Source organism: Brachypodium distachyon, chromosome 1 (genome assembly GCF_000005505.3).
Source record: "Brachypodium distachyon strain Bd21 chromosome 1, Brachypodium_distachyon_v3.0, whole genome shotgun sequence".
In the NCBI taxonomy this organism is placed as follows: Eukaryota; Viridiplantae; Streptophyta; class Magnoliopsida; order Poales; family Poaceae; genus Brachypodium; species Brachypodium distachyon.
Window position 1 is genome coordinate 58,861,884 of NC_016131.3, and position 23,693 is coordinate 58,885,576.

Below are 23,693 nucleotides of genomic sequence, written 5' to 3' on the forward strand. Positions count from 1 at the left end.
AAACGTCGTGTCACGGTTGGGCGCACGCGGATCGGTACGATATATTGGCGTACGTACGTAAATACGTACTGCATGCAAAACGAAATGTTTATGTGTAATATATATCGTACTCCTCCGTCCAAAAATACGTGACGTCACCTATTTTCGGATGGAGGGAATACTCATGATCCGTATTGGACTGAGAGCATGCAAAAAGAAGTGTTATCTTTACAATTTCCTATCAATCTGCCATCTCTATTTGACTACTCATCTTTGCTATTTCTTAAACCCCAGTTTATACATTTATGGTTAACACACCCTTTCGTACGTCGTCCGCCACCCCGCGTTCAAAAAAAACCCATCTGTCGGGTGAGCAGGCAAGGTAAGTTCCACAAATTAAGCACATAGCAAGGTAAGTTCCACAAATTAAAAAAAACATGCGTAATTTATATTTGAAAAACCCATATGCAAGGTAAGTTCCACAAATTAAGGTAAGTTCCACGTTTTGTCAATTACGTTTTGGAAAGAAAATAATTCGATCGGTCTATGAACATGTGTAATCTATATTTGAGACGTGAATCATTGAAATATTTGTGTCTCCGTTGCAACGTACGGGTACTTAGCTAGTTTTTATCTATTTTACTGTTTGGCTAACTTTCTTTTTTTGTTTTCGTGTGTGTTTTGCCCATATCATGTTATAAAAATAAGTTCAACGCGATATAGTTCAGTATCACAGACTGAGTCTGAGGAGAACGGATAACGACTAGATGTGAATACAAAACTACACGATGAATGCCAGCTGGTCAGATGCGGTACCCACAGCGGTGGAGCCGGGAACTAACTTAGAGCAGGGCTATTGTGGTGTATGTGACTAAGAAATACTAGCTAGTAATTAAGGAGGGAAAACGCCAAACATCAAATTATCACAATTTTCTAAAGAAAAAAAGTACGCAAGGCAGATTCTTACGGGAATTTGGAAGCTAAAAATTTAGATTAGTAGTTGAGCACCCGAGCAAATTTTAGATGGTAAATATGTAATTTCCACTAGTAAAAAGTAGAAGGCTATAGGGCCTATAAGTTCTGTCAGTTATCAGAAAAGGTTTCTTAACTTTATAATAAAAAATATCGACGTCTGCGACGCTAAATGAAAATCATTAGATCTATCGTGAAACATATTTTCGTAGTATGTTGGTTTGGCAGCGTATATATATAGATATTTTTCACAGTAAGTTTGATCAAACTTGTTTTCTTGTGAGAGTTTGAACTCTTGCCTTGTGCGGTTATATTTTTTTTATGTGGCCCTGGATGAAATATTCTATTATTATCTAATTTTGTTTTGAGATGTATTGTTAACTACTCTTGAAATAATTGTTACTCTTGTGCAGATTTTTTTTATGCGATTCTGAAAATCACCAATATTTTGTTATCTGATTTTTTTTGACATAAAGGAGTCATTCCCCCGGCTTCATTAAAGGAAACCACTTGTCGTGATACAGAAGTTTTAAGCAGCAAAGCATAAACCGGGAAAAGCCCTGTGATACCATCTATGATCATCACAGATCTTTTCGAACCCGACTTTGTCGAAAGTGCAACTACAACCAACTTACAAAACCTTGATCAAAGAAGGCTACAGTCTTGTCCAGCCACACGTCAGGTTTAAACTTCAGTCAAGCGCAACGTCAGCGGCGTCCAACCTTGCGATCTACTGAAGGTTTCACTCGCCACTTTACATAACCGCCGAGAAGACAGACGCAGCAGTTCCCCTGTCAGCCCTTTCTGTAAACCAGTCCACAGGTCAATGCAGGAACAGATTGCAAACATTACAGCTACAGGATCATTAGGCCAGACATTTCTGAAACAAGCGTTATTTCTTGTTTTCCAAATGGTCCATAGCACTGCTGCAATCCCAACTAACAACGATCTCCTTTCCTTACAACGATACCGCAGCAACCAGTGATCAAACAAATCCTGAACAGAGCTAGGAATAGTTTGAAGACCCATACTGCACTGAATAACACGCCAGATATACCGAGCTAAAGAGCAAGAAAATAGAAGATGGTCTATACTTTCTTGTCTAGCACAAAAGAGACAAGTACCATTATCCTTTCCCAACCTGGCCTTAAGAACATCCCTCGTTAAAATACTTCCTCTACTCACCAACCAAAGAAAAAATTTAATTTTTAAAGGCACCTTAGTATTCCACAGGAACTTATACAGGGAACCGTTTCAGAGTCCTATACAGGGAACCAACTGAAAACCGTCCTCTAGCATCCAATTTCCAGAAAAGTTTATCCTTTCCATCGGTCAGTGAAACTAGATTACAAAGACACTTCAAATCCTCCCACTGTTGAAGAGATACCCCAAAAGGAGTTCTTCTAAATCGAATCACACCCCAGCCAGAAGAAAAGACAGTATGAACAGAAATATCCTTGTTCAGAGCTAAAGCAAAAAGTCTAGGAAATTGAATAGCCAACGATTTGCCACCCCACCAGTCATCTTTCCAGAATAAAGTTCTCTTACCATTCCCTATTATACGACGACAAAAACAAAAGAAAACATCTCTTACTCTCAGAATACTAGACTAGAAATGTGACTCTCCTTGCCTAGGTGTCACCTGCGACAAAGGCAACTACCGGAAAGTAAGCAAAAATTCATAATGCCCAAGTCAGTAATACCCAACCCACCTTGGTCATTTGGTTGGCACACTGCCTGCCAGTTAACCAGGTGATTTTTTCTCTGTTTTCAAGTAAAGACATCATATAAATAGGGATAGAACTCAGGCATGAGTTGATCAACACTAGTCTCCCACCTCTAGATAGGAGTTTGCCCTGCCAACCAGCCAGTCTGCCTTCCACCCTCTCCTCCACAGATTTCCACTCTTTATTAGCTAGTCTCTTATAGTGCAGGGGAATCCCCAAATATCTAAAAGGGAAACTACCCAATTTACAAGTGAAAATCTCTTCCAGCTGACTTCCTAGTTCACTAGCATTATCCAAACAGTACAAATCACTTTTATGAAAATTAATCTTGAGACCAGACGATTGTTCAAACAAACAGAGCACAAATTTAAGATTCTTGCGCTAGCCAAATCTGCATCCAACAGGAAGATGGTATCATCTGCATGCTGCAGAATGGCACATCCTCCTGGGATCAGATGAGGAACCAAACCTTTAATTAGTCCCTGTTGTTGAGCACTTTTAACCAGAGCAGACAGACCATCAACAGCAAAGTTAAACAAAACAGGGGACAAGGGATCACCCTGCCTAACCCCTTGATAAGTTCTAAAGAAAGGACCCACTTTGTGATTCACTTTCACGGCAACTTTCCCACCACACACAAAACCCATCATACATCTAATCCACTGCAAAGAAAAGCCTTTCTGACTCATCACACTCTCCAAGAACCTCCAATTAATTTTATCATAAGCCTTCTCAAAGTCAACTTTAAAAACAACTCCAGGTTTACCAGATTTATATACATCATTCAAAATTTCATGCAACACCACTACCCCATCTAAAATAAATCTCCCCTATATGAAAGCAGTTTGGGCACTATCAATGATCTCATTAGCCAAAAGAACCAATCTATTATTCTCAGCTTTGGTCAGAATTTTAAAACTTACATTGAGAAGACAAATAGGTCTAAACTTTTGTATCACATCAGCATCTGGTGTTTTTGGCACCAGAGTGATGATCCCAAAGTTCAGCCTAGAAACATCAAGCTTTTCAAGAACCAATTCATCAAACATCCTTTTAATGGAAAATCTAATAATGTGCCAGAATTTTTGGTAAAACTCTAAGGGGAAACCATCAGGCCCAGGGGCCTTATTTTTCTCCATAGAGAAAACCACAGCCTTAATCTCATCAAAAGTAAAGGTTCTAACAGCCTTCTGTTTTCCTCAGCAGAAACTAATTTAGGGAAGTTAAAACACACATCAACCTCTGACTGTCCCCCACTCCCAAATAACTGCTTGTAAAAGTCAGTAATATGAGCAGTGAGCTCCAGCTCCTTAGTGATAAATCTGTCCCCACACTTAAGTCCAGAAATTCTATTCTGCCTTCTCCTACTGCTTGCCTTAGTCATGAAAAATTTAGTGTTACCATCACCTAGCAAAAGATCTTTTTCTTTTGCTCTCTGCCACCATTTAATGTTATCCTCTCTCATCAACATTTTTAATTTATTCTTAAGTGAGCCCCTCAATTCCAAGTCATGAACATGCAAACCATATAACTCACTATGTTTATCTATTAAATCAATATGAGCCAGCAGCTCACTCTTTTCTTTCTTGTAAGAGCTTTCCACATTTCTATTCCACCCTTTCAAATTTCTCCTTAAAGTTCTCAACCTAAACTGCCATTCCTCAATACTAGAAACAGTCCCTACATCCAGTTCCCAAACAAATAACACAATAGCTTCCAGCTCTTCTCTAAGCAGCCAACTTAACTCAAATTTAAAAGAGGATTCTACAAAATTAAAAGTATCAGTATCTAGAAGCAAAGGAGTATGATCGGAAAGCCCCCTATCTAAAGCAGAAACAAAAACTAGAGGGAACAGCGCCCCCCAATCAGCACTCATCAAACATCTATCCAGCTTCTGGAACAGGAGGTCCACCTGATCATTAGACCAAGTAAACATCATGTTCCCCATCTCAATTTCTTGCAGTTCCAAACTATCAATTACAGCATTAAATAAAGTACTCCATCTACCAAGACCACCAGGTTTGTTCTGTTCCTACAAAAAGTGACAAGCTCTAGCAAAAAGGCTTCTTTACCAGAAGGTTGAGCATCTCCATAAACAGTCATGAAGCACCACATGCTCTGGCTGGGCTTATGAAACACATCCACCTTCAGAATATAAACCCCTTTACAAATATCTACAACATCAAACTCAGAATCTTTAATGCCAAAAAGGATTCCACCAGATCTACCAGAAGCAAGCACCCAGTTCCACTGAAACAGGGTACCTCCCTGAATAGATTGTAGAAATCTATCATCAAAATCAGCCTTAACAGTTTCCCGAATTCCCAAAAATTCCGGCTTAAGATCTCTAATTAATTCTCTAAGATACTTCCTTTTCTCACTACCACCTAAGCCTCTATAATTCAAAAAAAGACCTTTCATTGAGCACCTTTTTTATTTCTTCTACCCCTACCCCTAACTACAGGTTTAACACTAAAACATTCAGGACTAACCCCCTTCTTTTTCTTCCTGGCACTATGAACAAAAACCCTAGGAGATAACTCCTCATCATCCTCATCTAAAGAAAGCTCATCCATAGTATCTACCAATTCCTGTAAATGTTCAGTCACAGCCACAGTCTGCTCTGGCATTGTTTCAGAAATTGGAGAAGAGGTAGAAGCCATCTTACTCTGTAAATGCAAATCTAATCTACTTTGTTCAAGAGACTTAATAACACCAAGCGAAGCAGCAACAGAGGAACTATCACTACCAAGATTAATATTTAAATGTTTAGCAATGTTAATCAAATCAATATCAGCTGTATCCAGAACAGAAAGAATGGGATGTACCTTTTGGAATCTTCAGATTCTTGATCTTGGCATTGAAAATTGCCCTATCTTCCACTTTATCATCAGATCTGCCCTGCAGCTCCAACCTAGAACTTCTCCTGAGAGCAGCATCCCTGTCATCTCTGTCCAGCCCTCCACCAGAAGTGACCTCATTTGCCAACTGATCACCCATATCATCCTCTTTGTCAATTTCAGTCAGAACCAGAGGCAGCCCCTGTAAACCTTGCACTTTAGCAGCAAAAGATTCCCCAGAAACTTCTTCTCCTCCCAGACTGGCATCAGATTTGTGTAAATTGAATTCCCCATCAGAGAAATTTGTGCCAATAACACTTAATCCAGCACCCATTCCACAAGGCTTGCAACCTCCTTCCAGCATATCAGCCGAAATCTCCCTAAACCTCTGAGCATTCAGCAATTTCTCTCTAAGAGCATTTTCCTCCCTGGCCTGAAGAAGAGTTCCTATCTTCCTATCAACCTCCAGCTGAACGAACCTATCAAAAGCCAAAGACTCAATCCCCTGCACACTTGCCATTGTACCTCCATCCACAGCAGATTGACCCAAGGATCCCCCTGTAAATTTGTTTGCAATGTTGCCATCAGGTTTTGATCAGAGGCTTTATCCTGTTCCCCTTCCGGTTGTTTCTGTTTCTTAGGATCCTGATCCCTGCCTCTCTGATCATCAGAAGGACCACTACCTCTCTTTAGATATGCCCCAAACAGACCTCCTACCTCAACCACCTGCTCCACCTCAAAAAAGATATCAAAAAGCATCAGATCCACAGTCATTTCAGCCACCTCAGGAATCAGAGAAACATCTTTCACTCCTACTTTAATCCTCACAATATCTTGTTTTCTGAAGATCTGCATGTCCACCTCAATAACCACTCCCACCATAGAGCCCACCTCACATAAACCAAAGTAGTGCCTTAACTCATCAGGCACCCCACCTGTTCTGATCCAGACAGAGTGTAATTTCCCTTTAGCAATAGCTTCAGAAGACCACCTCTTGATAGAGACCAAAGCATTAGTACCTTTCAGAAAGAAAGCAAGATAACACTTAGCTTCCTCAACTCTAGCAGCTGATGGAAATTTCACCATCATTCTACCATGACCCAGATCTCTCGCCTGCCATTCCCACTTTCAAGGATAAGTTTCGGCCAGACCAGCTGCAGCTTGTTCAGCCATCAATGCCCCATGTTCCACCACCAGAATAGCTAGGGAGCTGAGAACAGTTCCACCCCCTCCTCTCTTCAGATTCTAAGCCTGAAAACAATTAAGCCCCTTGACAGAATAACCTACAAGCCTTACCACAGGTTTGATTTGATTTGGCCAAACACACTTGCTAGCATTGTGACTGTTCTTACCGCAGATCTCACACAGAACCTCAACCTTGCAATCCTTACTGATATGGCCTTCCAGATCACATTTCTGACAGATTAACTTCCTCACCACTGTAGGTTGAACAGAACTAACAGATTTTACCCCCTCACTCACTTTGGAACTACCCAAAGTCTCCCCAGATGTAACAGCCTGCCCAATCACCTGCCCTCCCTGAGCGCCCACCGACACCTGAGTAGGATTTTGCTGGGGAAGCTGATCCTGGAAATTCCCCGGCAGCCTCAACCCCCCCCCCCCCCCCCCCCGAAACTGGCCCTGTCCTGGCATCTGAAACTGACCAGCCCCAGATCCCTGAAACTGACCCTGCCCCAACGCCTGAAATTGACCTTGCCCCGCCCCTTGAAACTGCCCCTGCCCCTGTCCTTGTTGCAGATCCGATCCCCCTGCCTGGAAGTAAGAAGAATTTCCTTCAAAATCCCCTCTCCAGTAGGGCGGCGGACCCTGCCACCAGCCCCAAAACCACGACCTCTCCCACCACCAAAACCACGACCAAATCCATCACCTCCCGAGAAATTTCCCCGACCCGCCATCAACCGAAACAGCCAAACTGGCAAACAATCAGAAGAGACCCGAGCAGACGAACCTCCACCGCCGCTGATCTGAAGCCACTCCCCCAGATCTCTGCTTCCTCGACCTGGGCGGACCTCCCAAGCACCACCAAGCAGCGCCGCCCAAAGGGAAACCGGAACAAGAGCGAAGAACCAACGAGAGGGAATATATCTGAGAAGCCAAAACCCTACGTCCTTTGTCGACACAAGAGCATCGAACGGCGTCGAGAGCAAACACGTGGACGGCGATGTAGCCTCCACCTTTTCCTCCGGCAACCCCTCCTTACTTTTCCCAAAAGCGAACTCACCAAAAGCAACCTCGGTATGAACGCCAATCTGCGAATCGCTCGTACGGATGCCGATGTTCTGATCTGAGAGTATTCCCTCGGCCATCCAGTCTCCACACAATCATAGATCTGAACTCCGGCGGAAATCCACCTCAAAATCGCCATCAGAATCGCCTGAGACGAAACCCTTGGCTGACGTCATCAAAAGAAGAAGAAGCTAGACGAGCCAAACCATGGGGGGAACCGAATTGGAGACCAAGCCGGATTACGTTCCTATTCTGTCTGTGTTGATGGATCCTAAGGAAGGAAGGAAGGAGACGGACGTCACCTGTTCGGGGAGCTCAACATCTTCGCGACCACCGACGGCACCACCATCGTCGCCCGCCACCTGTTCGATGGATTACTCCTGACGACGCCAACACGCCGCTCGCTCTATGCATCCCCTCTCCCTACCAACAGCCTCCCAAGGCAGGAATCCACGGCCGCTTGGGAGATGGGAACCGAATTGGAGACGGGCGGTCACGGCGAGAAGCTACGGGCGGCAATTTGCGGGCGGCGGCGATTCGGGACTCCGGTGCTTGGTGGTGGGGAACTGGGAAGACTCGGGCGCTCTTCTGTTATCTGACAGCAGGTGTGCCCGCACGTTGCTACGGTCAATAAAATCATAAACTATTTATTTTTATTTTCTGTGTAGTCAACTCATGGCGCTGTCGAGGTCGGCATGCGGGTGTGGTGGCGTCGGTTGTAAGATGGAGTAGGAAAAATCGTGAAAAAAACTGGAGGAAAAAAAACGGACAGTGGCATATTGGTTGTAATTTTAACTGAAGGAAAAAAAAATAACGAACAGTGGCATATTGATTGTAATTTTAACGAAGTTAACCTACCGCGACCGCCATCAGCACTAAATCCAATTTAATAGATAGTATTATAATAAGTAATAGATTATTAATTTTTTTTAGGGGCTTTTCTTTCGAACTAGAAAGGCCGGCAAGCGGGACCCATATAGCAGAGTACTCGCCGTCATCTTCTTCTTCTCCAAGTCCAAACTCAAATCCCCCACTCTTCGCCGGCCGCCGCTGCTTCTTCTCCTCCTCTACGCCGCCTCGTCTCCGCCGGAATCTCCGCTCGCAAGGTACTGCAGTCCTTCCCCCCTCCAATCTCCTCCGCCCTCCCAATCTCCTGGATCCAGGATCTTCCTTCCCTCTTCCTCGTGTAATTTACAACTCCCTTGGCACCCCTCGGCGTCGGTAGTTGTCCTAACTATACCCTCGCGACCCAGCCCCCTCGCTACCTGGATCTTCGTCCTCCTCGGCCGAGCGCCGCCACCCATCCCGCTGCCGAGCGCCCATCGTCTTCCTCCTCGCGCGAGCCCTGGCCTCCACCGCACCGCAGGTTGATCTCCCCTTGGATTCTCTCGCTCTCGCTCCCGACCGTTTCTCCTCCCATCACCCCACCAACGGATCCCGCCCTTTAGCTCCCCGTTTCATAATCTTCCCCAATCCGTAACTGAGGCAAAAATCAAGCTAGGGCTTGCCCCTACTGGGTCCTCCGCCCGCCAAACCCCCACTCCCCCCGCCCCCTCCCCACCAGGCACACACCCCGTCTAGATCCGCCCTGAATTTAGCAACGTCTTTACCTCAAGTGTTGAGATATGGTGATTTTTTCCAGTATCGTTTGTCTGGTGCTATGTACTGCTGAGATGTATAGGCTTCCGTATGAAGATGTCCTACCCCCAATTTCCTTTCCTTGATGTATCTTGTAAGTGTAATGGGCTAATGAGACACCCTTGACGGTGGTAATTAAGGGTTAAGCCATTGCAACAGACCAAGGTGTTGGTCGGCTTAGCGGCCTAGGTTCTGGTAATCCAGTCTGCATTTGTGATGTAGCTGTTCCAAAATGAACATGACCTGACTTGTCATATGGCACGCCTTAACCCTGCTCTGTTGATTCTTGTGTATTTCTAGTGCCTCATCTTATTCAATTGTTTCTGCTTCTCATGTATTGACATTAATCACTCCTAGTTAAATACTAACAAGGCATTGAAACTTGTTACTTGTTGTGCTTGTGCCACTTGTGCTGGCTGAGCTTCTCTTCATATGTTTCTCTCAAGCCTCCGGTATAACATGTTGTTTTGTTGGTTGCCTAAGATGGTGAATTTAGTGGCTCATCTTAGGTCATGTACTAGCATATCTGTTTTTCATGTCTTGACTTTAGGCCTCGTTAAATAACAAGGTGTTGCAACTAGCTAATAGTTGAGCCATGAAGCTATCTATATTTGGTTTGTGCTGGCTGAGCTCTTCATCATATTTCTGCTTTCCAGATGCTCGACTCTTTTGTTACTTTATAAAATTACATATTAACAAGGTGTTATGTTAATTGCCAAAGCTAGTGGATTTAGTGGCTGGTGATAGTTTATGTATGAGTGTTCTTTTTTTCATGTCTTCCCTTAACGTCTCTGTGAATAACAAGGTGTCATAACTAGTTACTAGTTGAGTCACTGAAGCAGCCATCTATTTGGTTTGTGCTTGCTCAACTTCTTTTCATATTTATGCTTTCTAGATGCTTCAGTATTCTGTATTGATTATTGTTTACCCTGCCTTCTGGGATGTCCCTGCTTGACTTGTGGTTGACTTGTATAATTCATATTCTGTTGCAACAGGGCGTGATGACCATGTCTTCTCCAATGCAATCATCGTTTCTTCCTGCTACCACTGAGTCAATTGCAATGGCTCAGGAGGCCAAGGATGCTTCAGAGTCCATTTCAATCCTCTACCGTGTGCTTGAAGATCCGTCTTCTTCTTCAGATGCAGTGAGAACAAAAGAACTTGCCATTACAAATCTGACTACCTATCTCACCAAAGAGAACAGAGCAGAGGAGCTTCGGAATCTTTTGACCCAGCTCAGGCCATTTTTTGCTCTGATTCCCAAGGCCAAGACTGCCAAGATTGTGCGTGGCATCATTGATGCTGTTGCCAAGATACCTGGAACGTCTGATCTTCAGATCTCACTCTGCAAGGAGATGGTTGAATGGACCCGTGCAGAGAAGCGTACCTTCCTCAGGCAGCGTGTGGAAGCAAGGCTAGCAAGCCTTCTGTTGGAAAGTCAGGAGTATACTGAAGCTCTTGCCCTCCTTTCTGGTCTTATCAAGGAAGTCAGGAGGCTGGATGACAAACTGCTTCTCGTGGACATTGACCTTCTGGAGAGCAAGCTGCATTTCTCTCTGAGGAACTTGCCAAAGGCCAAAGCTTCTCTGACTGCCGCAAGAACTGCAGCGAATGCAATTTATGTCCCCCCAGCACAGCAGGGCACTATTGATCTGCAGAGTGGAATCCTTCATGCTGAAGAAAAGGATTACAAGACTGCCTACAGTTACTTCTTTGAAGCATTTGAAGGGTTCAATGCACTGGAGGATGCTAAGGCCATCTTCTGCTTGAAGTACATGCTTCTGTGCAAGATCATGGTCAACCAAGCTGATGATGTTGCAGGAATAATCTCGTCCAAGGCTGGCCTGAAGTACGTGGGTCCTGATGTTGATGCAATGAAAGCTGTGGCCGATGCCTACTCAAAGAGATCTCTGAAGTACTTTGAAACCGCTCTCCGTGACTACAAAGCCCAGCTGGAGGAGGATCCTATCGTCCACAGGCATCTCTCGTCTCTGTACGACACCCTCCTGGAGCAGAACCTCTGCAGGCTGATTGAGCCCTACTCAAGGGTGGAGATCGCGCACGTGGCGGAGATGATCGAGCTGCCAATCGACCACGTGGAGAAGAAGCTGTCGCAGATGATCCTCGACAAGAAGTTTGCAGGGACTCTGGACCAGGGCGCCGGCTGCCTCGTCATCTTCGAGGACCCCAAGACGGAGGCCATCTTCCCTGCCACGCTCGAGACCATCTCGAACGTGGGGAAGGTTGTGGAGAGCCTCTACATGAGGTCGGCCAAGATCATGGCTTGAGATTTCCTGCTAGCTTGATGTCACCTTATCTGTACCCGATGTCTGTCTCTAGTTAAACCTTGATTTCTGTTACTCCTCATCCGGACATGAAATCCTGCGTGTTATATTGTTTTCCCTCCAAATTGTTTGTGTTAGCTAAACAAAGCATGTGTCATGGACAAGAAGAAAACTGTTGCTAGTTTCTGCATGATGGAAAATTGCAAGTACTGTCAACACTTGTTTTAGTTCCAAACACATATAAACCTTTATCTACACAATCAATATTCTATCTTACGAATGCCTCTTCATTCCTGGTTGCTGTTGTAACAGCTGCGTGTTGTTTCTTTCAGTATATATATCCCCTTTATTGGCACACAAGTGTTGTTGAGTAGAGAGTATATGCTTCCTTGACATGGCATGATACTATTGGTCCAAGCTAACAAGGGTGGTTTAGAGCGTCGCTAGATTTAAGCGGCATCCCTCGTTGCAGCAATGAAGGAGGGGAGGGGTCAACGGTCAAGGGTGGCTGGGGAAGTTGGACGAGACATGCGGGCGTGCAGTGCATGGGGCTGCGGGAGAAGCGGCCATGAAACGCACCAGACCAACCATCCTGTCCTTATATAGCCACCCATGGCCGCGCCGTCCATGACCCGTCCATCTCTTGGACACCCACCGTCGCCATCGCCATGGCCAAGGAGACCAGCGACGCCAGCTCCGAGGCGCCACCGCCGACGCCAATGTCGGCGCCGGCGTCCTTCAAGTTCAACGTGCACGCGCCGGAGTTCGTGCCAATGTCGCCCACCGCCGCCGCCGCCAGCCCCATGTCCGCCCCGGCCAGCGGCTACTGCTCGCCATTCCTGGCCCCGGACTGGAGCTTCCTCCATGACCACCATGAGCCTGTCTTCTTCATGCCCGACTTCAAGTTCGCCGCTGCCGCCGCCGCCGCCAGCAACAGCGCTGGCCAGCCCAAGGCCGGCGGCGGGGGTGGTGGCGCCGCCACCGCCGTCGACATCGCCCACAAGATCGTCAAGCAGGTCGAGTACCAGTTCAGCGACATCAACCTCGTCGCCAACGAGTTCTTGCTCAAGATCATGAACAAAGATTCTGAAGGTTATGGTAAGTACCTAGTTACGAATTAAAATGCTCTCAACATGTATAACATCGATCATCAGCAAAGCACAAAACATTTCACTCTCATATATTCAGACAGGTTAGATATGTTATTTTCTTTACAGTTCCCTTGTCGGTCATTTCATCCTGGAAGAAGATCAAGTCCCTGGGAGCAACCAACCAGATGCTGGTTAAGGCTCTTCGGACCTCCACAAAACTGGTAATGAAATTTAACCTAAATATATAGCCAATTACAACTGTAGTATAACAATTGTAACTAAATTAACATCCACAAAGTACATGGAAAACATTCTTCAAATGGGATCATAAAACTATGGCTGCAGATTGTCAGCGACGATGGCAAGAAAGTCCGGCGCAGGCAGCCCTTCACAGAGAAGCACAAAGAAGAGCTTCAGGTCACTGATTTACAGTGCTCCAGGATTTCTCTGCCTACCCAGAACTGAATCTTGTTTTCATTACGCAGTCTCGAATGATCATCGCGGAGAATTTGCCAGAGGACTCCTCAAGAAACAGCCTCGAGAAGGTCTTCGGCGTCGTCGGAAGGTCAGACAAGGCAATTCCTGCTTCAAGTTTGCAATTTGCAATTGAGAACAAAACTTAGGAACTGATACATAATCGTGATGTTACGCGAACCATTACCAGTGTGAAGAACATCAAGATTTGCCACCCTCAAGAGCCTAGCTCGGCGAGGGCTTCCAAGTCAGACACACTAGTGAGTAACAAGGTATATATTTCACCTGCTCAACTCTATTTCTGCTAATTGAGAAGTTCATTGTCTGCTTAGATCAAATTCAGAACAGTAAACAAATTTTGTGACAGCAAAATTATATTATAACTCTTTTACTTCATGGTGTTGTCAAAGATGCATGCTCTTGTGGAATATGAGACCTCGCAGCAGGCAGAGAAAGCAGTGAGTATTAACTGCCTCGGTGCAAGCTATTTTCTCAGGAATTCAGATATCACACTGGCTCTTGCAATTAGTTGACTGATGGGTGTGACACTGTACCTTCAATTTGTTCTCCATGTCAGGTTGAGAAGCTAAACGATGAACGGAACTGGAGGAAAGGCCTCCGAGTGCGTACAGTGTTGAGGCGTTCCGTAAGAACCTTCTTACAAATCAGTAGTAATCTGCAGCAATGCAGCATCAGTTAGCCATCTTTCTTTTACCGCAATTTCATGATCATGTTACAGCCCAAGTCAGTAATGCGGCTGAAGCGGCCTGATTTCGACCACTTTGCTGGCTCTGATGACGATTCACCACACTCACAGATGTCATCTGACTCCCCGACTTCGGAAGCCGTCCATTCGCCTGAAGCTCATGTAAGCACATCACTGGCTACAGTTCCAGTGCCGATTTCCATTCAGTTAGACAGACAGCTGCTCAAGACTTCTCATGTCATGCAAACTGCCCATTTCACAGCCAGAGGATCACCAGAGTGGAGCCAAGAAAGGGTGGGCAAGAGGGCGAGGAAAGCTGCACGTCACGGCGCCACACAGCCCACAGTCTGCTCCTGCCGGCATCGTCGGCCACTTTGACCCATCAAGCCCTCGCCAGGCATCCCAGAAATCCCCATTGAGCCCCAGGCAGGTTTCTCAGAAGTGCCCATTCAGCCCCAGGCAGCCCCCGCAGGGCCCGAGGATGCCCGACGGAACACGCGGGTTCACCATGGGCCGAGGGAAGCCACCAGCATCATCGGTGACAGCCCGGACGGTCGGTGGTCCTCCTCCGGCTCCTGTTCTTGTCTAGTTCAGTTCCTGCAGGTTAACTGCTACATATAGTGTCTTTCTGAGCAATGAACTCGGTATCCCTATGGATACAAGTGGTTGACAAGCTTTTTTGTTATTTTCCTTTTTTTTAAGGCCCTAAATAAAACTGACTGGCTGTTGTTGTATTCAAATGCAAGGTTGTAATTTTTTTTTTCTTGCTTCACAGAGAGTATGAGATCTTCTGAAAGTAATAGCTTGAATAATGCTTAGTAATGGGGAATTGTCATTGCTTTCATTGTTACGTGTCAACACAGCTAAAAGATACTTATAACAATTCATACATGATAGTTTTCTAGATGATCAAGCATTCATAATTTTTCAGGAGAAACCAACTTCACATGAAAAACTACCCACCAACTCCCTTTTCCACTTGACTAATTTAAGCAGGTTAATATGTACATGACTTCCAGAGGCTTATTTTATTGAAAAAGTAATCCTCTCCATCATTTTCTACTGTTAGTAACTTAAATAATATTCACCTCAAAATAAAAGGCACATATCAATCTTCATGAGACAGTCAACAGGAACAAACTAGCATGCCGGTGTTTGATTTCACAAAGCAAAGCTGTATAGTTCCACATGAAATTTTTGTGCAAAACTAAGATTTTAGCATCATCTAGACAATGGAAAGGTCAATGCCTTTTTGATCTGGACATAACCTCACCAACATGATCCATGTTCATCACCTGTCTCTGCATGCTCGCAATTTGCGCCTTTAGTATTTTGATCTCCATCTCCATCCTAGTTTTCTCAGCAATGCGAGAAGTTTGCACATCTTCTAAAATATGAAGTGCACATTGTTCTTGTCTCCATCGAGAAGTCTCTTCTGGTGGACTTGTCATCAACTCAAGTGCACGATCTCTTCCACTAACCCTCACAGTATCATGCAAGGGCACTTTGATATCTTTGCGGACTGGAACTGGTTCCGGAACTCCATGTCGAGAATAATATCCAACACTGTTTATATGTGTTCTGCTTGATGATTCAGAACGTATCCTTCCCTGTGATTCTTTGATGTCTTTCAGATAAACAGACCTGCCACTATGTATTCTCCTAACCTCTTCAATACTTGGCCTGCCAAATTTACTGGTCTGCCAACCTGTGTTCACTGGATCAGCGGCATACTTGCCGTATTTTTTTGTCGACTCTTCAGCCCATTCATCATTATTCTCAACCTGGTGATCCATACTTGAAGGAGCAAAGGCAGCATCCTCTGTGGAGGTTTGCTCTTGTTCAGATGCTTCATCATTCTCTCTACCAATGGAGAACTCCGTTTTATCTTCCAAAATTTCTTGTTTAACTTGTACCTCGTGTTCAACCTCTGGTTGAAGAGCCCCCTTGGACTCCTTTTTTGAAGTATGATTTGATTTAGAGCCGTCGACCTCTGATTCATTGTAGTCTCCCAAGGGCACAACCTTCTGCTGGTTCTTGGAAGAAATTTTATCCTGTGTCATATTAACAGTTTGTACCATAGTAGGAGTCTCTTTATTCATTTCTGCGCTCCCATCAGGTTTTGCTTCACCACATTCAGGTGCATCTGTCTCGACCAAGGTTCTTTTTGTGTTCTTATCTGTCATACGCTCATCCTGCTTCTCCTGGAATGATGGTTCATGTGGACAAGATTCATCAGATTTCAATAGGGGAGAGAGAGAGACCCAGAGGAGAGGAAGGTAAAAAGTACATTACCTTCTCTATGCGTAAAGCACAGTGGTTCCATGTTCCCTCTCTTGACTCACTCCTATCAACCCCCACGATAGTTGGATCTGAATTTGGTTCGCCACTATCAATTGTGGCTGTGTCTTCCAAAATCCTCACATCTCCAACTCCATGGTGCGGCTTGTCCTCACTTGCCTGCAACTGTAAACAGCGTTGTGAGATTGAATCATAGTTGACGCAAATGGATATTCTGAAAATGCTTTTACCTCAGTACTGCAAGCTTCCTGGTTTTGTATTCCTTCAACAGACTTAGCCATGTTAGCATCCACAGTAACTGCCATGGTATCCACTACCATATTGGTCACGTCCATCTGTCTTCCATTTCCATCTGTAGTTTCACATTCCGAGCCTATTTCCAATACATGTTCCTGAAAAAGAGCATGATCAGATTCCAGCAATCAAGGAAAAATTAATATTGCAAGTAGACTCACTTTCTTAATGTCCAAATGTTCCTGGTTCTGTATTCCTTTGGTAGATGTGACATCGTTAACCTTTGGCTTAGATGAATCAGCTTGAAATTCACTGCAACCAAGCACATTCGCATCTCCTGACATTATCATTTTCTTGTTCTCGACTGTAAGTCCTAGATCTTGTCTTTGCCCCATAGTTTGCTGCAAAAAACCAACTATCAGAGGATCCAGGAAAGGTATTCCAGATGGAGATTCTGTAAGAGCACTCACCATGTCAACGTCTAAAGCTTCCTGGTTCTGATTTCCTACTGTAGACTGAGTTCCATAAATCTCCATAGTAACCAAATCATTCCATCCACCGTCTGCCATATGGCTGTCTTCCAGTATTTGTGCCTCCTTGTTCTGACATACTATTCCACAGCCCTGGATCTGTTTCATAGCCACTTCCTGCAAAAGAGAACAGTCACATTAGCTATCCTATTAGTGAATACAGCGTTAGATTTACAAGCATGCTTACCTCATGCACGACAGTTTTGTGGTCATCTACCCCTTCAATCTCCAAAGCAGCTCCATTAGTCGATGATTCTTCCTGAGGGCATTGTTTCTCCATCATACCTTCAAAAGAAACTTCCTTCTGCTCTTCTTTTGACTGTTGGCAAGCTGAGCCACATAGCATCTCACCATTGATTGAATTCTTCAAAGATTCCACTGTATCCTTTTCAAACTCTTCTCCCTGTGCTTGAGTGATTTCTTCAGGATTTTTCTCAACACCTTTCCTTGTGCGGATCTCGCTTTGTCCATCCACCTGCTCCGCAAGAGTAATTTCCTCAACATAATCATGCATATATTTTTCTGTCAGTGCCTCCCCTTGTTCTTCTGCCTGTTTAACCCCAAGAGCATCCTCTGTATTCTCTTCGGCGTCTTCTTCCCTTAACATCTTGGATTTCTCCCCTTCTGATTGTTCCACTTGGTAAACCTTGGACTCATCTACTTCTTTCTCCGGTAAATCCTTGTCACCTGCATTTGGCTTTTCCTGCACCACTTTCTCAATTGATATTTCGTCTCTTAATTTTTCATGCTTTACTTGTGGAACTTTTACAATATTGTCTTCAATATCTTCCTTGGCCAAGCACTTGGCTTCATCCTTTGCTGGAAGATCTACTTGCAGGACGTCATCGGGCCTATCATTATCCCTTCCAGTCCCATTGGCTTGTTCCACTTCGGCATTAACTTCAGGAATTTCCTTGAATATATGAGTATCTTCTGCCACTGGCCCATGAGTTTCATCTATTCCTGTGTTTTCCACTTCAGAAATTTGCTCAAACTTCTTGTCTGAATCTCCCTTCATTAAATCCTTTGCATCTTCCATTTCTGCATGTGTTACATCAGAAACTTCCTTGAGCTTACCATCAGTATCTTCCTCCATTGGACTGTGAGTAGTGCCCTCCATTGGCAAGTGGGTTCCATCCATTCCTGTATTTTCTAATTCAAAAACTCCCTCAAACTTCTTCTCTGGATCTCCTATTGCCAAATTCTTCACCTCTTCCATTTCTGCAAGCGCTACATCAGGAGTCTCTACCATCTTGACATCAGTGTCGTTCTCTATCAGCTCCCTAGCTTTTCCCACTTCTGCATGCCCACCAACTTCAGGAACATCTCCAGATTCCCCATCGGTATCTCTCCCTGTTAACCTCTTGCTACCATCCATCTGTGCAAGCCCAGTTTCTGCAGCTTCCTCAGGCTTATCATTGTCAAACTGTGCATGCATCTTTGCCTCTGCCGTGTCTATATGCTCTACTTCAGTAACTTCATTGTGCTCCTTGTATGCACCTCCCTTTGGCAAGGTATTAATTACTTCTTGTTCTTCATCCTCCACCTCTGAAACTTCCTTGGGCATATATTCAGGGTCTTTCTTTGCTTGATTCAGATCTTTATCTGCATTCTCCTCTTCAGGAACACCCAAAGAAACAGCAGAAATATTATTGTCGGTAACTAGTTCCTCCATTATCTGGGAAACGTTTTCATGCTCACCCTCATTATTGTCTTTTTCGATGAGAGTAATGTCAACTTGGGGAGCTTCCTGGGGCTTCTGCTCGCTGTCCTTCTTAGACATCTGATTGCTTTCTCCTCCCGTCTCTTCTACACAAGATATCCCCCTCTGCACCTCGGCAACAGAATCTAAAGTAGTTTTGCCAGCATTTGTTCCCAGAAGTCCAGCAGCAACACTAATATCCTCCATTATGCATGACATTCCAATATCATTTGCCTGCTGAACTGGAAGTATTTTACCAGTTAAAGCTAAACCTGCATCAACTCCTTGTTTGCTTCCTGGAACAACTTTAGTAGAGTGACTTGTTCCCTCAGCAGCTCTACCAACTACTGAAACTACATTACCTTCGTCAGATACCGCTACAGCACCCTTTCCTTGTTGCTCTTCCATGACTAGAGCAATAACTTCTTCAGGTCTATTCGATATCTCGCAAGATGCATCAACTGCCAGGTCGGTTTCATTCTCCAACTCCTGAATAACAGTGGTGCCTTCTTCTGGTCTATCTGCGGCATCATTAGACAAGTCTTCAGGAAGATTGAGTTTTTCACACTCCAGCATCACAGCATCACCTCCTTTGCAGGCACTGGATAAATTTGCGGGCTTATCAACTGTGACAACTTCCTCTCTAGCATCCTCACTGCAACCGGCATCAGTGAATGGACTATTGCATTCTTCTTTCTCCATAGACACTGGACGTTTAACTTCTTCAGCGCTGTTAGGGGCATCAAGCGTTTTCCCCACCATCAAGCTGGTATTTTTCATGTTGCTCCATTGATCCTTAGCATATTCATTAAATGTAGAGATTTCAGTAGAAAACACTGCCTCCTCCTCCTCTTCTTCCTCCTCCTTAATATATGGCTCATTCATTGGATAATCTACATCACATGTTATATATCCCTTCAAACCTGCGCCTTTGTGCTTTGTCCCAACCAGTGACTTAGCTTTGAAGTTCCCTTTATCTCTTCTATCCAGATTCATATCCCTATCTGTATTCAGATTTACAGCAGGAGTTAGCACCTGCTTCCTTGGCACAAGAAGTACAACATCATCATTGATAGCTCCAACATTAGGCAACAAGACCGAATCAGATTTTGGGGAGGACCCCCTTTTGCAGCTGCCGCCACCAGGCCCACTGTTCCCGTTCCTCGCAGCTGCAAGCCAATCTGACAGCTTCGCATCATACAGCTCTTCAAGTTTTCGCTTTTTATCATTATTAGGGGAGATCCGGGCCTTCTTCATCTTCCGTTCCTTCTCGGCCTCAGCTTCCATGGCTGCCAGTGTCTTCTTCACCTTACGCTTGGAAACCTTCCCTTCCGCAGCAATGCTTCCTGCCCCAGCATCACGATTAGAAGGTGGCAATGGCTGCCTCCACCACTGTGCGTACCGAGCCGTGACCCCAGGTTCAGAGTGAGGGATGAACATAGCTACGTTCTTCCCTTCCAAATCATAGGTCTCCCATCCAATCCCCCAATCCTCAATGGCTCGGTGAACATCCCCGGGCACATCCTGGTCAAGTCCAAACTGCATTGCAACACGGTGTGGAAGGTACTGCTCGATGCAATCCATCCCCACGAGCTCACAAGCACGCAAAGAATGCGCGAGCAATAGCAATTTCTCATCCTTGGTGACATCGCCGCCACGAACCCAGCCGCCATGCTGTTGAACAGATGTGGTGTATGGCTGCCACACAAAGTTCTCCCCTGAACTGAGGACCTCGCGAATCAAGGTTGGGCTCATCTTCTTGCTCACATCATGCCAGCGAGCAGCCCTTGGTTCGCCATCGACGACGGGGTTGGCCCTCCCATCCCAGAGCACGGGGAACCTCTCCCACATCCATAGCTGGAGGATGTAGAGAGGCGCATGAACGGACAAGGGCGACAGCAGCTCCGCATTGCCGCCAGTGGTGCCGGCAGCCACCAGGTAGTTCTTCATCTCGCGCAGGTCCCGGTAGATTGATGCGAGCACGGCGGGGCCAAGGGCGGCACGGTCGCCGCGCGCCATGCGGACGGCGAGCGGGAAGAGGGACTGGCGCATGGTGGACTCCGGGTGGCCCGGGAGCACGAAGCGCGTGAGCCAGAGGGCGAGGAAGGCGGCGTGCTCGATGTGGGCGTCCATGTCGGTGTCCGCCAGGAAGTGCTTCATCCAGGCGGCGTGGTGCGCCTTCTTGCAGGCGCTCCGGTTGAAGCCGAGGCGGACCCCGTTGAGCGCCGCCTCGTCGGGCCGCCACTGCGGCGGCAGCGGGGCCGGCACGGGGGAGCCGTCGGCGGGGAACCCCCCCAGCACGGCCACGTCCTGGAGGGTGAGCGTGGCCTCGCCCCAGGGGAAGGCGAAGGTGCTGGTGGAAGGGGACCAGAAGGAGGCCAGGTGGAGCACGGCGGCGGCGTCGCGCTTGAACCTGTAGGTGGAGGCGAGGACGGCGGCGGAGATCCCGAGCTCCTTCCACAGGCGCTCGTGGATCGGGCGCAGCTTGGCGACCCAGAGCTCCCAGTGGCGCGGCGCGCCGAGCCAGCCGCGGAAGGCGACGCGGGACTCGGCGGCGGCGGCGGCGGAGGGAGGGGGAGGCGGGCGGAACGGGGCCGGGCCAGGCCCATGGGCGCCGGCGAGAGGCGGGAGGAGGTGGGCCAGGCGGCGCTCCTCGCCGCCGTCCGTGCGCATGTCCATCGGGAGCTCGTGGACGAGGAGGAGCTCGTCGCCGGAGGAGGACATGGCGACGGCGGCGCCGGTGGCGAGTCCCTTGGAAGAAGACTGGTGGGTTTAGAGTGAGGGGGTTACATCAGTGGACGGAGCCATCAGCCATGGATGCCATGGACAGATCGGATGGGGGTATCAAATCTTTCTTCTTCTTGGTCGTCGTCGTCGTCGTCTTCAATGGCCCGATTCCTCCTCTGCCTCTCTCTCTCCCCTCGTCGTTAATGGTGGTGCCTGCCTGCCATCGTGTTTATGGGGGGTGCGCGGCTTTCAATTCTTGTTTATTCTGTCACGTAAGGATTTCGCTTGTTTTCCATGAAAGATGATCTTTTTACTTACTCGTTTCTCGTTGGTATGGTAACGAACAAATAAATGGAATTACTCCATGCACTTTACACTTTTTCATAAAGATTTTGAAATGAGAAACGGTACGAAAAAACATGAATTTACATGAATATAAATATATCTTATCTTATACTCCCTCCGTCACATAATAAGTGACGAAATATTACATGCATCTAAACGTTTTTTTATATAAATATATTCATATTTGAAAAAAATTGAGTCACTTGATATGAGACGGGTCGCAATATCTAATCTGATTGGTACATGTACTCACCGGAGGACTGTGTGCATCGATCCATCCAGATAAAAAAAAATAAGTAAATCGGGATGATTGTTTGCGTGAGCGGACTCCAACGGCACTGTCATGAAAATCATCTTCGGATGTTTTACAAGGTCCAAACGAGACCAATCTTCAAATGTTGGTTCCCAAGAGCATCTTCCCGTACGTGCATGGAGCATGAAACATACCACACTTCACACTTGGGGGCTACTGTCTTAATATGTGTTGGTTAAATTCTCTATCAAAAGTTATTCCTAGAGTGGAAGAGATGAAAGTTGCATTTGAGGTTGATATGCTGATATGCAGCTCTATAAAGAAAATCTCGAATCAGTACAAATGCAAAATCCCTTTGCAGTGAATGGAGTTAATTCTGATTTGGTAGCGACTATGACCATGAATTATACGATCCTTCTTTGGTCGTGTTGTCACTCGTCAATGCTACTACTGCATAGTATTTGATTAGTCTTGTTTATGATTGATCCGCAAACGCAGCAAATACCCATACTAATAAAGAGCAACCAAATCAAATGCGAAGAAATTTCATTTCAGAATCAGAAAAGAGATTACCATCCTGAGAGGCAAATAGAGTAGATCGATGTTGTATACATGTGACTGTCAGCAGTCGTGGTCAAAAAGCCCGGCTGTCCATTTCAAAAGTACTCCTCCAGTATCTTGTTTGTGATTTGATTAAGCGTTGATGCGTGCGTGAAACACGATCTGGTTGCTTTACCTCATGCAAAATTCAGTTGCCGACAATAGTAACATTACTCCCCGCCGGCGACCGACTCTCTCTGGTGATTGCATTAGCCCCAGCTAGCCAATCTCGACTGTCAAGGAAAAAGAGACAATTAGTGACACGATCATCCTATACCAAGTTGGGTAAAGGAGTAGTGAGCTATTTTCTTATCTACCCATTCAACTTTTAGCTTGAAAAAGCATCGACATGCGTCTTGTTATCTACTCGTTGTATCTATGTCATTTAAACTTATTTCCGCACTTTCCTTTACATACGTACTCCATGCCGTAATATACACATAGTTATTTGTCGAAAATAATTGGTATTCACTTGAATACCTATGACTTGAACTGGCCCCTGGGCGCAGGTGGTCATGGTTGCGATGGATTGTCTAACACGATTAGGGTTAGGGATGCCAAGCCGTGCGGAACACGAGTACATGTGTCATGGTGCCGGTGAGTCTAGAGATGTGTTGGAAGGCTTCGGTCTTGTATCGTGTGGGTGATGAGATCCTCGCCGCCCAATTGGTTTGGTGTCCAGTTTAGTCGGACACGAGAGATACTACTTTTCGATCAATTCCTTTCTGCTTCTCATGCTTATCAAAAAATATCACATTAATTACATACCTGCATAAAAACGAAGATAACATTTATGACAATAACGAGTATCTAACAAATGTTGAGGATAAGTTTAGATACGATTAATAATAATAAAGAGAGAATGTAACCCCAAGTGACCTAACATTTCCCTGATCCATCCATCGTCGTCATCCACGTCAGGAGCAGCAGCATCTGTTCTCGCTGACACCGGGGCCCGCAACGAACCCCAGCTGGTGCTATCAGCCGCCACGTGGAGCCCACCTGCCCGCATGGCGATAAACACACAAGCCCAAAAATTCCC

At 45.8% G+C, this 23,693-nt stretch overlaps 4 protein-coding genes and 1 long non-coding RNA gene across 7 annotated transcripts; 2 read left to right on the top strand and 3 right to left on the bottom strand.

Moving 5' to 3' along the window:
• Positions 1-1,387: 1,387 nt before the first annotated feature.
• LOC100826896 lies at positions 1,388-8,568 on the bottom strand. 2 transcript variants are annotated; one of them, XM_003557660.4, is made up of 2 exons: positions 5,507-8,568; positions 1,388-1,755 (listed from the first exon to the last, which is right to left on the bottom strand). In XM_003557660.4, exons 1-2 carry the CDS (start codon positions 6,036-6,038, stop codon positions 1,706-1,708), a joined length of 582 nt encoding a protein of 193 aa, XP_003557708.1. In that variant the 5' UTR covers positions 6,039-8,568; the 3' UTR covers positions 1,388-1,705. The 2 variants fall into 2 exon arrangements, with proteins under 2 accessions (XP_003557708.1, XP_014751930.1); XM_014896444.2 differs by having other exon boundaries at positions 1,408-4,590.
• Positions 8,569-8,710: 142 nt separating this feature from the next.
• On the top strand, positions 8,711-11,968 carry LOC100826582 (26S proteasome non-ATPase regulatory subunit 11 homolog). The gene is made up of 2 exons (XM_003557659.4): positions 8,711-8,871; positions 10,399-11,968. The coding sequence occupies exon 2, from the start codon at positions 10,405-10,407 to the stop codon at positions 11,689-11,691; it is 1,287 nt and encodes a 428-aa protein (XP_003557707.1). The 5' UTR covers positions 8,711-8,871; positions 10,399-10,404; the 3' UTR covers positions 11,692-11,968.
• Positions 11,969-12,224: 256 nt separating this feature from the next.
• On the top strand, positions 12,225-14,768 carry LOC100837225 (la-related protein 6C). Its single transcript, XM_024462881.1, is given in 9 exon segments — positions 12,225-12,786; positions 12,906-13,000; positions 13,125-13,227; positions 13,230-13,344; positions 13,444-13,525; positions 13,664-13,711; positions 13,831-13,899; positions 13,993-14,121; positions 14,222-14,768. Coding segments are annotated over 9 exon segments (1,398 nt in total). The 5' UTR covers positions 12,225-12,356; the 3' UTR covers positions 14,549-14,768.
• Positions 12,841-14,251, bottom strand: LOC112272354. The gene is made up of 2 exons (XR_002966032.1): positions 13,441-14,251; positions 12,841-13,361 (listed from the first exon to the last, which is right to left on the bottom strand). It is a non-coding gene; the product is annotated as an uncharacterized LOC112272354 (long non-coding RNA).
• Positions 14,769-14,968: 200 nt separating the features above from the next.
• On the bottom strand, positions 14,969-21,690 carry LOC100837842. Of its 2 annotated transcripts, none has more exons than XM_014896443.2 (6): positions 17,212-21,690; positions 16,965-17,141; positions 16,716-16,895; positions 16,491-16,652; positions 16,255-16,419; positions 14,969-16,163 (listed from the first exon to the last, which is right to left on the bottom strand). In XM_014896443.2, the coding sequence occupies exons 1-6, from the start codon at positions 21,448-21,450 to the stop codon at positions 15,201-15,203; spliced, it is 5,886 nt and encodes a 1,961-aa protein (XP_014751929.1). In that variant the 5' UTR covers positions 21,451-21,690; the 3' UTR covers positions 14,969-15,200. The 2 variants fall into 2 exon arrangements, with proteins under 2 accessions (XP_014751929.1, XP_003561529.3); XM_003561481.4 differs by having other exon boundaries at positions 16,255-16,425; positions 17,212-21,688.
• Between the last annotated feature and the right edge of the window lie 2,003 nt (positions 21,691-23,693).

What these genes read in the sequence shown, in the direction of transcription:
- LOC100826896 (XM_003557660.4), bottom strand. Translation starts at nt 6,038, where the DNA reads ATGGCAAGTGTGCAGGGGATTGAGTCTTTGGCTTTTGATAGGTTCGTT. An exon ending in GAATCTGAAGATTCCAAAAG is followed by an intron (nt 1,756 to 5,506) that starts GTACATCCCATT and finishes ACTGGTTTACAG; the next exon opens with AAAGGGCTGACAGGGGAACT.
- LOC100837842 (XM_003561481.4), bottom strand. Translation starts at nt 21,450, where the DNA reads ATGTCCTCCTCCGGCGACGAGCTCCTCCTCGTCCACGAGCTCCCGATG. An exon ending in AAGCTTTAGACGTTGACATG is followed by an intron (nt 16,896 to 16,964) that starts GTGAGTGCTCTT and finishes GGTTTTTTGCAG; the next exon opens with CAAACTATGGGGCAAAGACA. An exon ending in AACATTTGGACATTAAGAAA is followed by an intron (nt 16,653 to 16,715) that starts GTGAGTCTACTT and finishes GCTCTTTTTCAG; the next exon opens with GAACATGTATTGGAAATAGG.
- LOC100826582 (XM_003557659.4), top strand. Translation starts at nt 10,405, where the DNA reads ATGACCATGTCTTCTCCAATGCAATCATCGTTTCTTCCTGCTACCACT.